This window comes from Carassius carassius, chromosome 3 (assembly GCF_963082965.1).
Source record: "Carassius carassius chromosome 3, fCarCar2.1, whole genome shotgun sequence".
Classification (NCBI taxonomy): domain Eukaryota; kingdom Metazoa; phylum Chordata; class Actinopteri; order Cypriniformes; family Cyprinidae; genus Carassius; species Carassius carassius.
In genome coordinates this window covers 277,298-293,805 of record NC_081757.1, presented here as the reverse complement: position 1 = coordinate 293,805, position 16,508 = coordinate 277,298, and the positions used below count along the sequence as shown (strand labels likewise).

General features: G+C 37.6%; 2 protein-coding genes across 4 annotated transcripts; one reads left to right on the top strand and one right to left on the bottom strand.

Annotated features, from left to right (window-relative positions):
• Positions 1-570: 570 nt before the first annotated feature.
• On the bottom strand, positions 571-9,196 carry LOC132115511 (protein KHNYN-like). Of its 3 annotated transcripts, none has more exons than XM_059524017.1 (9): positions 8,917-9,196; positions 6,920-7,237; positions 6,488-6,622; positions 3,971-5,364; positions 2,517-2,647; positions 2,337-2,433; positions 1,619-1,726; positions 1,278-1,379; positions 571-985 (listed from the first exon to the last, which is right to left on the bottom strand). In XM_059524017.1, exons 2-9 carry the CDS (start codon positions 7,157-7,159, stop codon positions 700-702), a joined length of 2,493 nt encoding a protein of 830 aa, XP_059380000.1. In that variant the 5' UTR covers positions 7,160-7,237; positions 8,917-9,196; the 3' UTR covers positions 571-699. The 3 variants fall into 3 exon arrangements, with proteins under 3 accessions (XP_059380000.1, XP_059380001.1, XP_059379999.1); XM_059524018.1 differs by having other exon boundaries at positions 6,920-7,215; XM_059524016.1 differs by having other exon boundaries at positions 6,920-7,170.
• Positions 9,197-10,264: 1,068 nt separating this feature from the next.
• Positions 10,265-16,073, top strand: LOC132113369 (receptor-interacting serine/threonine-protein kinase 3-like). Its single transcript, XM_059521161.1, has 11 exons — positions 10,265-10,543; positions 11,838-12,159; positions 12,558-12,706; positions 13,661-13,710; positions 13,776-13,931; positions 14,063-14,145; positions 14,244-14,301; positions 15,041-15,090; positions 15,405-15,521; positions 15,626-15,644; positions 15,861-16,073. Exons 1-11 carry the CDS (start codon positions 10,386-10,388, stop codon positions 16,010-16,012), a joined length of 1,314 nt encoding a protein of 437 aa, XP_059377144.1. The 5' UTR covers positions 10,265-10,385; the 3' UTR covers positions 16,013-16,073.
• The last annotated feature ends 435 nt before the right edge of the window (positions 16,074-16,508 follow it).

The window sequence follows — 16,508 nt, the reverse complement described above, 5'->3', positions numbered from 1 at the left end:
GATTCATGAGCTAGTTCACCTATACACACTTCCACATCCTCATTCTTTTGTCGTGTGGATGATGACATTTCTGTCTTCTGTCATTGAGGTCATGAATATTTATAATCATCACTAGTATGATTAACTTGAGTAAATCAGTCTCGTGTTCAATGACCTCAGATAATGCAAAAAAAAATCACGAGATCACTGACAACCTGAATACTGTAGCTGTTTAATAAGGACATAGCACATTAATGAACATCTGTATAAAAATTAAAAATGTAAACATCCCAGATTAGAGCAAATCTAAAAAAACCAAACTCATTAAGACGTATTCTTTGGCTGATTTGGTCTCTTACACTCGTCATGTTTTTTATAATCCTTACATCAAGAAAGGAACATGTGGAAATAAATAGTATCAACAAAACATCAAGCGTCAACTCTAAAATCACAACTGGATGTAAAAAAAAGTTAAAATGAATACGACATACGATACAAAAACACCTGAAAACATGTGTCAGACTGATGAAGATGTTTTCTTAATTTGCTGGAGCTTTTTCTATTTTCATGTGTTTTCTTATGCAGCTCGCCCACCATATATTAATCATTTACACTTGTTGAATGTATACATTATGTTTAAAACTGAAGACAGTTGTGGAATCGTAAGGAAATCTTGAGTTTTGTATTGTCTTGAGCACAGTTCAGATCCAGATGTTGTGTTTACTCCTGCTGCTCCAGGACCAGGTCTGTGAGTCGGCTGATGTCTCTGACGGTCGGGTGACACTGCAGGGTCATGATAATCACGCTCTCCTGGGCTGGAAACATCTGCACTAAACTCTCCCGCAGCTTCAGCGTCTCCTCTGCCGTCCGCTCCCTGACCTCCTGACCCCTGCCGTGACCCCCCGGGGTCCAGTCCCGGTACTGCAGCAGCTCTGTGTGTGTGCGCGGAGGAGAGAAGGATGCAGACACACCTGCGAACGACTGACTGCTGGGAACAGGTAAACTACTGTGACACACACACACACACATGATAGCTGTTACTGTTGTTTTCATATTTTAGAGAACATTAGAATATTTACAGCTTAACGGGGCTTATTGCTGTAATAAAACAGAGCAAATAATGTGTAATGGAAACAGTATTCTTTCGCCAAACAATGTAGTTCCTCAGAATCGGTTGCTGAGCAACACACAAACGTAAACAAAGGTGTTTGTTTGTAGAGTAATTTACAACAGCTGCAAACTTCTGAATGGCAGTGCATTTAATGACAGACAGTGTGATGTCGTGTGAATTTTAGCACCTGTTGTGTTTATGTAGGAAGTCTCTCAGATGAGGTCCACCGCGGCCCAAAGGATCGTCAGGTAACATGAAAAGATCACCAGCAAACACGTACTGAAGCAAACTGAAACAACACTTCCATCAGTAAACAACAGCAGCTGTGACTGATATAAAAACTATACACACAGACAAAACCCAGTGTGCTGCCTTCATGACTGGATCATTTAAGGCGCATCAGGGGCACTTCCAATACAAAGACCTTGCTTTGCACATAAAACAATCACAATATATTATATGAAAGTAATAAAAAGAATGAGGAAAAGCACTTGCAATGCACTGATTAAAAGAGTTTAATTCAGAAACCTTTTCTTTATGATGTCTCTCCACGCGGGCGACTCGTCCACCAGATCTCTCAGGTTGTCATTAGTCACAATCACTCCATTCGTCTTCTGTGCCAGCTCCAGCATGAATCTAACCAACAATCACTCATTAACTAAAGAAACAGCACTGCTTTCTTTCCAGTGTGTTTACTTTTGGCTTTCATCGCAGCTTACTACATTCAAAAATATATTCAGGATTCAATATAATGAATTGCTTGTAAAATGTGGAGAACAAAACCTGCCATAAGGGTAAATTTTCCGAAATTGAGATTTATGCATCATCTGAAAGCTGAATGAATAATATTTCCATTGATGTGTGGTTTGTTAGGATCAGACGATGTTTGTCTGAGATACAACTATTTGAAAATCTGGAATCTGAGGGAGCAAAAAAATCTAAATATTGAAAAAAAATCACCTTTAAAGTTGTTCAAATGAAGTTCTTAGCAATGCATATTACTAATCAAAAATTAAATTTTGATATATTTACAGTAGGAAACTTACAAAATATCTTCATGGAAAATGATATTTACTTAATATCTTGATGATTTTTGGCATCAAAGAAAAACTGATAATTTTGACCCGAATACACCTGTGCTACTGATGACTGCTTCTGTGCTGCAGGGACACACAGTTTCTACACAGTTTAACATAACATTAACCCTTTTTAAGACATGTTGATCTGAGATGGAGTGGCTAATTACCGGTCGTCATATGAGTTGATTCTCTTGCCCTCGACCTCTCTGGATGGAGTGTATTTGAGGAAACCCAGATCAAAGAGTTCATTCATGTATTGCCTTTCTACAGAAAACACAAGAGCCACATGATGACACACTCGCTTCTGTCACAACACACTGAGATGTGAGGCATAGAGTGAGCTTCACCTTTAACCTTTGAGTTGTTCTTCTGTCTCCACTGAGGGACGAACACGGTGATCTCACGATGACCTCTCGCCCAAAACTGCTGTACTGCCAGAGCAATGCCTCGACAGGAGAAAAACACCCCCAAACCGTGACTGCGGAGGATAGGCATCAGATTTTACGCTTTACCCTGGGTGTGTTTCGTTTCACTCACTAGCTCATGTCAGATAATGTCAAAATCAATCCAGAACTAGTGCTCTGAAACTTTCATTACCCAGAAACTGACTTAAATGCACTCGCAAAACATCACAGTCTGCTCACTTTATTATCTGACAAGACATTTACCATATTTTCTTCTTATCTTCCAGCACAAATATCTAAACATCCTTAAATCGAGATGCATTTAGTGGAGAGATGCAAAATGACAAAGGATAAGACGTTTTGTATTTTGAGAAAATTATGAAAATTAAGTCTATTTGTGCCTAAAAAAGATATCAGAGAAATAGTGGTCAGAAAAATAATTAAAAGAGAGGGTGTGTATTTTTCTAATCCCATAAACCCAGTTTTTTTCTTCTTCTTGTTTTAACTGTAAACTTTAACCAATTTTTCACATTTACATTTTGTTTCCATAACATGTCTTCCTTCAGGCTAAAGGAAAGAAACACTTTTAAGTGTTTATTTTTTTGCACATTATCTATAAGCGTCTGTAGATTTCTAATATAATACATATCTTTAAAGGGCATGTGTTTTCTCAAGTTTCTTTCTCCACTTCAGCAGCACTTGCATGCACCAAACTTAACAGTTTCATTCCTCACTGTATTCTGAAGGATTTTACTGAGTGGTTTGTTCATATGTCTGTTATTATTATCGCACTTTATCTATTTCTGTCTGTAGATTTCAATTATAGTACATTTCTCTAAAGGTCGTTTTCTCAAAATAAGTTTTATCTCCACTTCAGCAGCACTTTCAGACACCAAACTTAGCAGTTTTATTCCACTCTATATTCAGAATGTCTTTACCGAGGGGATTGTTGATATATCATTTGCCTGGTTTTATTAATGCATTTTATCTGTTTTGCCTATAGATGTCAATTACAGGACATACTGTATCTCTAAAGGTTGTTTGAGTTTTTATCTCTACTTCAGCTGCACGTACATACACCAACATTTACAGGTTTATTCCTCTCTATTAGAAGGGTTTGTTGATACTGGAAAACAAGAAAATATGTCTGTGTGGCACTCTAGTTTTTTCACTGTAGCAATTATTCCAGCAGCTAAAAAAATGACAATGCCAAAAGATATCAGTCACTAAGTGTTAAATTCCAATCAATGCTAGCTATGTTTTAAGCACAATAGAGATAGACTGCTGAAAGACAGAAATGCAGATGATGTGTTTTGTCAGAATTAGGGAGTCGACCGAGACACACCCTCGCTGTTCTCATTCTGACCTTTATGAGTTCATCATATTGAGATTCTTACCTCATTGCGACATTGCTCCCATCGATGATGATCTGACAAAGCATGGGGTCACCAGGCTCGTCCGACAGCTGCAGTTTGAAGGGCGTCTTGAGGCTCTCGAGGAACCGCTGAGGCCCTGTGACCACAGACGCCGCTCCTGGTCTGCCCTGGTTAGGTTTGGGCACGGCAGATTGGTTGGAGATATCTGGCGAAGTGAAAGCGGGAGTCTGTGGAGGTGACCGGACGGGTGAAACCACTGATTGCACTTCAGAGTCCAAGGTTTCAAAGGAGTATGTCATCTGCGGCGGTCCTCTCACCGGTCGAGGTCTGCCGTTAATGTTCACTGGTTTAGATACGTTCCTCACTTCTGACTTTCTGCTTCCAGTGTTGAGATCTGCCACTGAATTTGGAGCAATGTTCTGATCAGCTGTTTTGCTGTCTCCTCTTGTCCGGTTGGCTTCTCCTTCTTTCTGCAGTTGCATGAGCAGCTCGTGTGGCTGGAGCTCGGGTAGATTGATGAACAATTCCATTACTCTCTCCTCGGTGTAGCCACAAGTAGCCGCGGCATTCTTCAACACGTCCAAGACAAAGTTTCCCTCTTTTCCTTTACTGTCCTCTAGTATCTGAAGAGCCTCCTGCATTCCTCCACCAACTCCCGCCACATTCTGGGACTCACAGCTGTGGTTTCGCTGGTCGGTTTTGTCCTGCTCCTGCTGGATCAAATCCAGAAGTTGTGAGGCTTCTTTAGGGCCAGTTCGAGTTATAACGGCTTGCACCACATTATCGGCAAATCCCATGGCTGTGAAGAACTTGAGAAGGTGGTCTAAATCTTCTCTGCTTCCTGCGGGCAACAAGACCGTGTCCTGCGGTGGCGTCTCGGGTTCGTTTTTTTGTGGCAAACTTGGTTCTGGAGACTCTGGGATCTCAAAGTGTGTTGAAAACGGATTGTAGGATTGGCTGCTGAAATCATCCGTGCTGGTATTTCTCTGTGAGGATTGTGGGAAAAGACGAGGCTGTTGGGAATGAGAGTTCTCTGCGTTACGATTCAATCCTCCAGAGGCTCCAGAAACAATTTCCCCAACAGGTCTTTGCATCGCACATGCTCCATTGACTTCAACAGGGATTGGACTCTCTTGTGGCCGTTTTGCATGCGAGTCCAATCCGGACTGCTTCACCAAATCCAGCAGGACCTCTTTCACCAGCACAGGTAACACCAGCAGGTCCAGGGTGTGACGGTCCTCCAGACTCTCCACGATGGCTTTGAAGGCCCGACGTGACTCCAGGGATTCGAGTCCAGCCTCGGAGCGCCGTCCCTGGCTGCTCTTGTACTTCTCCACCAGGTCAGTAATAAGAGAATAGGCTTTCACCACAGGTTCTGCCAGTCCGGTCATGAAGACGATGCCTTGAGATCGCACCTACGGGAGAGATTTAGTCATGTAATGTTCAGAAGCTGGATCGACACATGCATGCTATAACTTCACAACGGGATAATCTATAGTACAGTAAAAAAGTGCATCAACCAAATCAGGGATTAAAATTAGGAACAGATTTGAAAAGTGCACCTAATGCACAGTTTAGCTGTTATAAAAAAAAAAAAAAAAACTGTTTTAATCATCAGAACAGAATACAGAAGGCACAAGTATGTTTTATAGTATCATTTATCTTACATTTTTGTAATGTAACATTTATTTGCCAGTTTGTTTGGATTTTCATGTTACCTTTTATTGCATTTTTTGTATTTTCTTTTGATTCTCAGGTTGCATTTGACTCTATCTTGCATTTTACTTTTGTACTTTATCTCAGGTAACCTTAGTTTTTTATGCTTTTTCATGCAACATTGATCTAGCGTTTTATGCATTTGTATATCATTAATATAAGATAACATTTGTCTTGCTTTTTACAATTTTTTTAGTTAACATTTATCTTGCATTTTATGCATTGTTTTGTTTCTCATGCTACACTTGTCATGCATTTTTATTTAGTTTCTAATGTAATCGTTATATCGTATTTTATGCATGGTTATTCATCTTGTTTTTATGGATGTTTAGATATTTTTCAAGACGCAAGACAGAAAATGACTTTTAGCAGTGAAATATCTCAGAGGCCAATGTAGTGCTTATGACAGTTTGTATCACCTTCTGTTTTCTTCATTACTATTAACAAAGGTGGTACAATCTTGTTTGGATGAAAATATGCATATGGAAATGAAGTCATGCATAAAAGTAAAAAATGTATTGCTGCAGGGAGGCGGAGTGGAAAATTAAGCTTGTTCAGGCACACACCATCCTTAGAAATTTGTGCTTGTGCATTTTTCCTTGAATATGTTGTAATTTCTTACTGAAAAAAAATCACGTTTGGCTGTAATGTTTTAGTGCTTTGCACCAGGAAAAGAACTGTATGCATATAAAACAAACACATTCAGCTATATAATCTGTATCTGTACCGAAGGTTGTAGTACAGCTTCATATAAAACACCTGCTCCTGTACTACAAAACACTGCATTAGCACAAATGACATTTAGAAAAACACTTAACTCACCACTATATGAGCAGAGGTATTTTTAATCAGGCAATCCATAAACAGCCCTTTAGCACCACAGAAGACACAGTGAAGCACTTCAGGGAAATGGATCTCTTGCTGAGCTTCCTGATTGACGACCCCTTTCACAAAAAGCTACGAGTTGCATATAAACATATAAGGTGAGTAAACCCTCAACAATTTTAATAGGAGACATATGTATTATAACTGTGGCTTTTGAATCCATAAACCATTACATGTATCTGTGATGAGAGGACTACAGTAGAACTACAGTAGTGAGTGTTGCACATTCATTGATCGTGTAGTTTACAGCCATGCAATGTGATGCAGTTAGATGTTACTTTACAGTGTAAGCTTGTTCTTCCACGTCGTTCAGGACTTTGTAAATAAATGTTGTTGTTGTTTTACTGAAAGTCTGAGTGTGTAAAGCACCTTAGCTGCCTGCACGTCTCCTGCAGTCCCTCGCAGCTGCAGCCAGATCTGACCGCTCTGTGCAGATGGACCATCCTCTCCTCCGATACTCAGCTTCACCCCAAACACTCGCTCGACGGAGGGCTGCAGCGCCAGCAACACCCCCCTCAACACACCTGTACAGGTGAACTCGTCCTCCACCTCCTGCTGCTCCATCCGCCGGGATCCACAGCTGGCCAGTGTGAGACCTGAGAGAGCCATGACGCACCTCACTGGACGAGACAACACGCTTATGATTCAGCACTGTAGGAACTATCCTGAGACAACACGGGATTCAGTCTGGAATATAAACCTCTGTTTGAAGTTTACTTGCTACCAAAGGCTTCGAACAAAGGTTTAATGCCACTCGCAGATTCATTTTATTCACATTATTTGTATTCAGTTATTCAAATCTAACAAAGAAAAGGTGTTTGAAAACCTTTGTATACAAATGTCTAAAACAGGAACAATCTCAGAATATTCATTCAAAGCGAGGTGGTCTTTAATAACATCCTTAAAATTTTAGCTCAAAACATTATACATCATTCATGGAATATTTTTTTTAGTTGCACGTATAATGTGTGTGTGTGTGTGTGTTTTTTTTTTTTTTAAACATTACTACTAAAAAGTTTCAGGTGGTTTTGAGAACATCCAAAAGTATCGTTCCCGTTAATGCTTGGAAACAGTCAAGTTGAACATTCCATTTTCACTAATGTTCAAACAACCAAGAAAACCTTTTTAGAACGTAATGGGAACGTTAGCGAAATGTTCTCAGAACATATTTATTTGAGTACTATTCATGTTTTGCATAATCTGCTGCTTTCTTTTCTCAAAAAGAAGGTTTATTTGAAGGTGTCCTTGTTACCGTGTAATTATACACTCAAATAATATTAATTAACTACATGTACTTACTGCATGGTGAGGGTTGGGAACAGGGTTGGCTTAGGAGTACTTGCATGTAATTATGCATCATTTATTGATATCATAATAGTAAGTACATCCCACATTAAACAATACTATAGTAATTTATAGTAGGTATAGTGTTTTTGAAGCATACTATAGTTAAGTACTTGAATTAATTAGTTGTGGTTGTTATAGTTGCTGTTGTAACTTAACAACTACAGAAATATAAACTAATTACATCACCCAATACTGAATTATGTTTTTTAAGACTGTGGATATATTATACTACAATACACTACAATTTACTATAGTAAAAACTAAAGTATACGACAGTATTTATTACAGTTGATCAGTTCACCATTGTTAATAATACAGTATGCTGTAGCATTCATTAACAAAGTGTTGTAATTATTATAATATATACAGTATAATACACTTCAAAAACACTTTGTATTTACTATTAATTAGGCTACCGTTTTTTTATTATTATTATTATTTTTATTTTTTTGCATGGGATATGTAACGGGGAATTAAGGACACCTTAATATAAAGTGTTAGTGATTTGACACGTGGATGTAACAAAGAAATTGTGTTTGGTATACAATTGTTTAAATTTCAGAAGTATATATACATATATATACATATACATATATATACATATACATATATATATACATATATATATACATATACATATATATATATACATATATATATATACATATATATATTATGTTACTACTTAAAAGTACTCCTGCTAAAGTTCAAACAACAAAGAAAATGCCTTTAAAACATCAAAACACTAACTTTTTAAAATTATAAACTTTAATGGGAACGTCGTCAAATGTTCTTAGAACAAATGTAATCACGTAACATTCGCGAGTGTTTCGCAATCAAAATCTGCCGAGCGATTAAAGATCAACTGGTTACAAAACGTTCTAGATGTGACTGAAAAAAGAGATTCATTTGATTTCCAGGCGAAACAGATTTCCAGGGAAGTCTCAATAAAAACACAAGAACGAAACAGAAATGTGTACGATATGTAGGACCGAGCGACAGTAAAGTTGCGTTCTTACCATAATCGCGTGAACTTTAAACTGCGATCTTGCGTCTGTTTACGAAGCGTTCGCGATAAACAATCCGGAGCGAGTCTGAACGCTCTTCCGCGACGATCCGGATTCAGTCTAATTTTAGTCCTGCTTGATTATAAAAAGCTTCTTCTGGTTTTAGAAATCATCCATGGTTTCGCGAGACTCGTCAGCCCGCATTTTGATCTGGTCATGATGATTGTGGATAAAATGAAACCAAAGGGAAACGTCGGGTCTACCGTAACGAACGCAAATAACGCGCATCAGGAATCTGATTGCTCTTCATCTGCCGACATAAAACGCAGAAACACACATGATCTTTGATCGGAAACGAGTTAAAAACACATAATGGAACATAATCCTTGAAAATTAGTGAAAACCATGAGAACGCAGACTTTATTTTTGCTTTAGTCTTTTACTGTCACATCGTGTGGGAATTTCCACTGACGTAAAACCGCCACATCCGTTTAAAGTCAGCAGCAATAATATATACAAATCTATTTTAATAATGGGGACATTTATTATTCAATCTTCTATAGCCTACTACTGAATTTATAATTTTATTGAAGAACACGTCGACTTAGGCTACTTTAGGATGAATATACAACATTAAAAACATATGTGAACAGTGAAACACTGTTACTTTTCCTATTTTTAATTTAAAAGGAAATTAGGAGGTATGAGTTAAAAAGTAAATGGTGGGGTTGGAAACCCTATAAAAATGGACCACAGCTATCAGGGAATGTTCTCAGAAACCTCCACATTCTTCCAGGAACAGACTGTTTATTCCGAGCCATCAGGTCTTTAACAATGTTCCCAAAACATCAGAAAGAAAATAATGTTTATGGAACATTATTTGAAACATTCGTTGTTTATAATTAGTTTGAAGTGGTTCAAAAACAACATTAATGTTTCTCTAACATGACCCGCATAAAGGTTTTCGAAACATTTAAGGATTTTAACTTTCAGCAAGCATTCGGAAATAACATTTAATAACGTTATCAAACAACACACTAAGAACGTTTCTTTCAATATTATATAACTTGTTTTCAGCTGCTTCAGAATTATTATTATATTTCAGTCCATGCTTGGAGATTATCAAATGGAACTTTCTGTTGACGTTTGCTCTTAAAACAAAGAAAACGTTTGGAACGTTCATTCAAAAATAGAATTTAATCGCTCAACGTCGGCGAAAACGTGCTTGGAACATGTTTTTCTTTGACTGACTGACATTGTGTGTCAATAAATATGATTTGTGATTATTGGTGTGATTTGAGAAGGAGAGAAGGTGAGAACGAGATCTTCTCAAAGAGCCTGAAGCGCTGGTTTGATAGGGAAGTGAAACGAGCTTCTCGATGTGGGAGCGTCGCCATTAACGAGGAACTCGGACTCGGAATATGATCGATTTGAGCGTTCTCCGGTTGAGTAGTTGAGTAGATCAGACGCTCGGTGAGGAGATGGACGAATCTCTGTGCGTCAGGTTCGAGGTGATCCGGGATGAATGTCTGCAGGGCTGGAGGATCGTCGGAACCGGCGGATTCGGTCAGATCTACCGGGCCAAGCACAAGACCCTGGGGATGGACGTGGCTATAAAGTTATTACATTATAAACACGGGTAATTACAGCACGGGGACATCCTTAAATGCTTGCCTTGATAACCACAGTTTATACAGCCCAGTCCAACCTTAATACTGTACAGTGCATTAACCTGTTCTTCAGGTAGCATGAGATGCGGTCATTCTTTCATTTGATTTTGATCATTGTGTTTACTGGGGAGGAGGTGGGGGCAAGTTGAGACACTGGGAAGTTGTCTGTATCACGTGAACACAGTAAAACCACACTGAGAGCCAGAATATTAGGACAGACAGAGCACTGTGTCACGAGACTTTCAACGCAGAGAGTAACATTTAGTTTATGCTTGGTGTTTATTTCCACTCTTGATATTTCATGATTTCATGAGTTGTGTTGTGTTGTCCATAGCACACTAATAACTGACTTGTGTGAGTGTTTTATATTTAAAAAGTACACACACTGTAAAAAAAAAATCGATTAGTAAATGCACTGAAAAAAATTGCACATGTATTTATCTTTTTTTTTTTCTACGAAATTGCTAATAAATTTCACAAATACAAGTAACTTGAACTGGATGTAAAAGGTACTCCAGTAATCTTTATTTCATTTTCAACTTCACAAAATATTTTTTACAATATAAAACACATATTTTGGAAGAAATAAATAAATAAAAGTATGTGCTATTTCACAAATTTTAAATCAAAACTTCACATTTAGTTTTCTTTTTAATTATTTGTGAAATTTACAAGCAATGTAAAAGTGAAAACTGTTCCATTTCCATTTACCTGTGCATTCAGTCATTTAGCAGAGACTTATACAGAGAGATTTACAAATCTGTAAAAGAGCAATGATACACACGTGATGTGACAAGTCTGACAGTATGCGTAGCAAAGATTACATATATTATGTATGAATATAACACACATGTATGCAAATATTTTCAAAACATGCTGTATGCTTGTGTTTTATATATATATATATATATATATATATATATATATATATATATATATATATATATATATATATATATATATATATATATATATAAATATGTATATATATATATATATATATATATATAAATAATACATATACACAGTACACATATATAAACAAAAACTTTTATTTTGGATGCAATTAATCATTTGAACACACACACACACACACACATATATATATATATATATGTGTGTTGGCATATTTGTAGTGTAGTGAAAGCAGTGTTTTGGCAGAAACTGGGTCACCATGGCAGACTTGTGTGTGTGTGTGCATGTATTAGCATTACTGTATTTTCATGAAGAAAGCTGTGGCCTGGTTTGTTTCTCCTCCTGAAGGAGCTCAGCGTCCTCCATCCAGAGGGAAGCGCACCTGATGTTCCAGGGCGGGAATCCTAACGTGATCAGGATCTTGGGTCTGTACGAGGGCCGTGTGGACGGCGAGCGGCTGCAGTCGGGGCTGGTGATGGAGTTCATGCCCAAGGGTTCGGTGGCCGATCTGCTGCAGACACTGACCGGGCCGCCGCCGTGGCCTTTGACCTTCCGCATGGCCCACGAGATCAGCCTGGGCATGAACTTCCTCCATCATCTGTCTCCTCCGCTCCTGCATCTGGACCTGAAGCCCAGTAACGTGCTGCTGGACGACAGCCTCCGAGCCAAGGCCAGTTCACATCATCACTGATGCTGTTATATAGTTTCTATACAGCAGTACAAACTATTTCCTGAGTCGTCAGTGTTAATTGTTATGGATTCTGCTTTATGATTTAATATAAAAAACAATGTTTTTTTACCATTTAATTAATCCTCTTATTCGTAATTAAATTCGGTAACAATCGCTGCACAACAGAGATTTACAGTTTAAATCAAAGCAATAAAATATGGTGATATTCCATTTTTAACAAACTTTGCTACTTTGAGAAGTGCATGTTACTGTAAAATAGTTTTATCAGCTTACTGCTTGAAATAATGTGTATAAGCACGACTGTCTGCGCCCTTTGATTGTGAAACAGGCATAATGCATCGAGACTTTAATTCACCCTTGCCTTGTTTCTCCCGCAGCTCACAGATTTCGGTCTGTCCCGAGTGGCTCGGAGCGTTTCTAGATGCAGAGAGAAGGACGATGATGATGGAGGAACACTGAGCTACATGCCTCCTGAAGCGCTGCAGTCCCTCAACCATAAAGCCAGCAAAGCCACTGACGTCTACAGGTGACCACACACACATGAGGTTTCACCTCACTCAGGCTGCATGTATCAGATCAAAAATACAGTAAAATTATAATGTAAAACAGATGCTGTGAGTCTCTGTTAAAGTGTAATGTATTTCTGTGATGCTCCGCTGTATTTTCAGCATCATTGCTCCAGTCTTCAGTGTCACATGATCTTCAGAAATCATGAAAATATGATGATTTACTGCTCAAGAAACATCTCTGATTATTATCAATGATGAACACAGTTGTGCTGCTCAATATTTCTGTGGAAACTGTGATGCATTTTATTTTTCAGGATTCACAGATGATTAGAAACCCAAAAACATTTTAATTGTTACAAAAGATTTCTATTTCAAATAAATGTCTTTACTGTCACTTTTGATCAATTTAATGCATCCTTGATTGATGAAAGTGTAAAAAAAAAAAAAAAAAAAGATTTAACTGGTTATATCGCTTCATTTTTTTTTTTTAAATCTGAAAAAAAAACATATATATATATATATATATACACACAATTTGTATTTTGATAATCTATTCATGCAATAAAAACATTTTAGTTTTTTATGTTTTTTTACTTGCCTGAATGCAAAAGGTGTTACAATTTCAGCTAAATGGTTATGTCTCTTAAAATGTTATTTGACAAAATCTGGAAAGTAAATGAATCAAATAAAATAAATGAATCTTAGTTTCAGTTTTACGCGCTTCGTGTCCAATAAAGCAGTGCACATACTCTGGTCCGATATATTGCATTAATAATGTCTCGGAGATAAACTAAACAAACACAGTTAAAGAAACTTGACTTCTGTATTCTTCACAGTCGCGATTCTTAAAGAGCCGGTACACACATCTAACATATCTTCAATATAAAACACAGAATATTTACTCAGATGGCACACATGAATGAAGTAACATGAGGTGTAATGTGTGCTAAAGTGTGACGTCTGCTCTGCAGTTACGGCGTTCTGCTGTGGTCCATCGTCACAGGGAAGGAGCCGTATGAACGTAAGTGTCCCGAAGCGATCTCTGTCTGGCGTCCGCAGCAGCTCTCACTCGTGTCTGTCCCGCAGGAGCTCAGTCCACACTGGTGCGCTTCCGGATCCCTCTGGGGGACAGACCTGACCTGACCTCCATAGACCCCCGCGGGGTTAAAGGCCTGGACCAGATGAGGCAGCTCATGACCGAGTGCTGGCATCAGGAGCCCAGCAGCAGACCGTCCTTCCTCGGTGAGACGCCAACCCTTCACTCTCATAAAACACTGAACATATTTTTGAACAATTAAAGGGTTTAAGCTTGTAATCTAGTGAAACAGATTTTAGTTTCAAGCAGTCTACACAATCTATTATTCTACTTTCAGACTGTGTTCACGCGACTGAGAAGATCTTTCAGATGCACAGACACAGACTCAATGATGCCGTCTATGATGTTCTGAAGCAGCTGGTACGGTCTTTGTGTTTTTATCGCACGCTGAAAGTAATATTTACACTCTTTAACCCTTATTTTTATCCTCAGTTAACACTATCTTTCCCCATGAGCAGGAGGATGACATTTGTTCCAGTTTTAAATCAATCCAGATCAGCCGTAAACCACACAATGGTATGCTTTTTATTTGATAAATAACGCATTATTTTAATTCTGTCGTTTGCAAAAAAATAAACTATTATTTTGCTTCAGTTTTAACATCACACAGGAAAACTACTAAAACTTGTGTGTAACTGAAATTAAACTTTTATTTAAAAACGTTTTATTTTATTTTTTAAATAAAATAACAAGCACATAATGCAAAATTAACATAAATAGTGCAGTCAAACTAATTAATCATGATTAATCACATCTAAAATAAGTTTTTACTACATGTGTGTGCTGTTTATTTATTATCTATATATATAAGAGCACACACATGCATGTATATACTTCAGAGTAAATATGTTATGCCTATTTATTAAATATATTTATGATATAAATTATAGACGTAGTTACTATTTTCAAAATATGTACTGTATGTGTGTATCTACGTATATATACATAATAAATATACACAGAAAACACGTATATTATGCAGACAAACAACTTATTTTGTATGTGGTTTGGCAGCACTAAATGTAATTTATTACTTTATGTCAAAGTAACTAAGAAATGCAATTAGTTACTTTTTATGGAGTAACACAATACTGTAATGCATTCATTTTAAAGTAACTTACGCCTTACACAATTTTAGACCCAACTAACAAATGACGTCCTGCTCTACTGTATTATTTTGGGAAGTCAAACCTGTCTCATTTTGGCTCTCAGAATAAATACTGTTCTTGATTTCTTGATCCTCTTCATGTTTCAGAAGCACAGCCTCAGGTTTCGTCCTGCGTCACTGGACCACTTCCCAACCAGGTCAATCAAAATCATTCAAATCACATAAATATGTTTTGCTTACATGTTATACTCATCTAAATTGTATACAGTTGTATTTCTAATTTCTAACTAACTGTACTCGGCTAATTAAGGTCAATAATCAGCTCATCATTTGTACAATAGAAGTGATTCAGAGCTAATATTATTACATGTTTGGTTTTAAAAGGGTTGGAATTACATTCAGTGGGAAATTAAGAGCAGATCAAATCAGTTAGTTGTGTATTTCAACCATAGATCTGGTTTTTAAAGCTGCTACCGGATAGGAATATTAAATTAAGCACGTAATCTGGCAGGAAACCGCTGCTGGTCACACAAAGTCCTCAAAGAAAGGTGATCTGAGCTCCAGAGATGAATTCAGAGAAGCATGTCCTCGTGCTGCTCCACTGGTGATGTCTGGCAGAACAACACAGGTCTGAAACAAACAAACAAACAAACAAACAAACAAACAAACAAACACATTTCCTATCACTGAGCGCTCCTGTCCTAACGTCCTGCGGTGTGTTTGTTCTTACAGCGCCAGATTTCAACACCAGGTCAGTTTTCGACTTTATATCCCTGAAAGGATGTGAACTCAGAACAATTACTTTTTACAATGTCGTACTTCTAAGCTAACAGCGGTTCCCTTTATTTGCAAAAAACTAAAAAAGAAAGCCTTTATGGTCAGAAGTCATCCAGAAGTCCCAGATCTGTCACTAGATGGAGCTGAAGCTGGTGACAGATCTGATCTGCTCTTTCTGCTCTCCTCTCAGGCCGAACTCACATCACCCTGTCCAACGTCTATGGAGTTCAGATCGGCAACAACAACAGCATGAATATAGTCCAGAGACCGCGGACGAGACACTGGACGGCTCCTTCCAGCATCAGCACGTCTCACTCCAGCTCGCCGAAGAAACCTCTGTGACATCTCACACTCTCCTCTCAAGAGATCAGACCTTTGCTCTTTAACTGAGTCCAAGGGAAATACGGCTGAACACTTAAAAAAAGATTTAGGCCTAAACGTAAGATTTATGCATTTGAAACGCATGTAAAATTACACAGTATAACATTATAAACTTAATGAGATGCATGTTTGTTAGTCATGCATAAAGTCAGATTAGTAATAAACTATGCAATGTTTTTTTAAATAAACGTATTTTAGGTAAATACATGTCTTTGTATAATTTGTATATTTTTATATGCATTTTTCTTTTCAAATGAATTTTATATTCTAAATCTCAGTTTCATGAGGTACTTAACTCTAAAACGGAAATGAAAATGACTGAGCATAGAAATTGTACAGAAAAACAAATCAATAATAAATATGACAAAAACACAAACAATGTATAAAAATGTAATTACGTGATAGTGAAATAACACTGGTGCAGAAATCACCTGTTTCTGTTTCATTTATGTAAGAC

Bases quoted from the DNA above. Each gene is read 5' to 3' on its own strand.
- LOC132115511 (XM_059524017.1), bottom strand. From the start codon at position 7,159: ATGGCTCTCTCAGGTCTCACACTGGCCAGCTGTGGATCCCGGCGGATG. The intron at 5,365-6,487 runs GTGAGTTAAGTG...TCTCTCCCGTAG, and splicing joins ATACCTCTGCTCATATAGTG to GTGCGATCTCAAGGCATCGT. The intron at 1,727-2,336 runs GTAATTAGCCAC...ATTGTTGGTTAG, and splicing joins ATCAACTCATATGACGACCG to ATTCATGCTGGAGCTGGCAC.
- LOC132113369 (XM_059521161.1), top strand. From the start codon at position 10,386: ATGGACGAATCTCTGTGCGTCAGGTTCGAGGTGATCCGGGATGAATGT. The intron at 10,544-11,837 runs GTAATTACAGCA...CTCCTCCTGAAG, and splicing joins TTATTACATTATAAACACGG to GAGCTCAGCGTCCTCCATCC. The intron at 13,711-13,775 runs GTAAGTGTCCCG...TCTGTCCCGCAG, and splicing joins AGGGAAGGAGCCGTATGAAC to GAGCTCAGTCCACACTGGTG.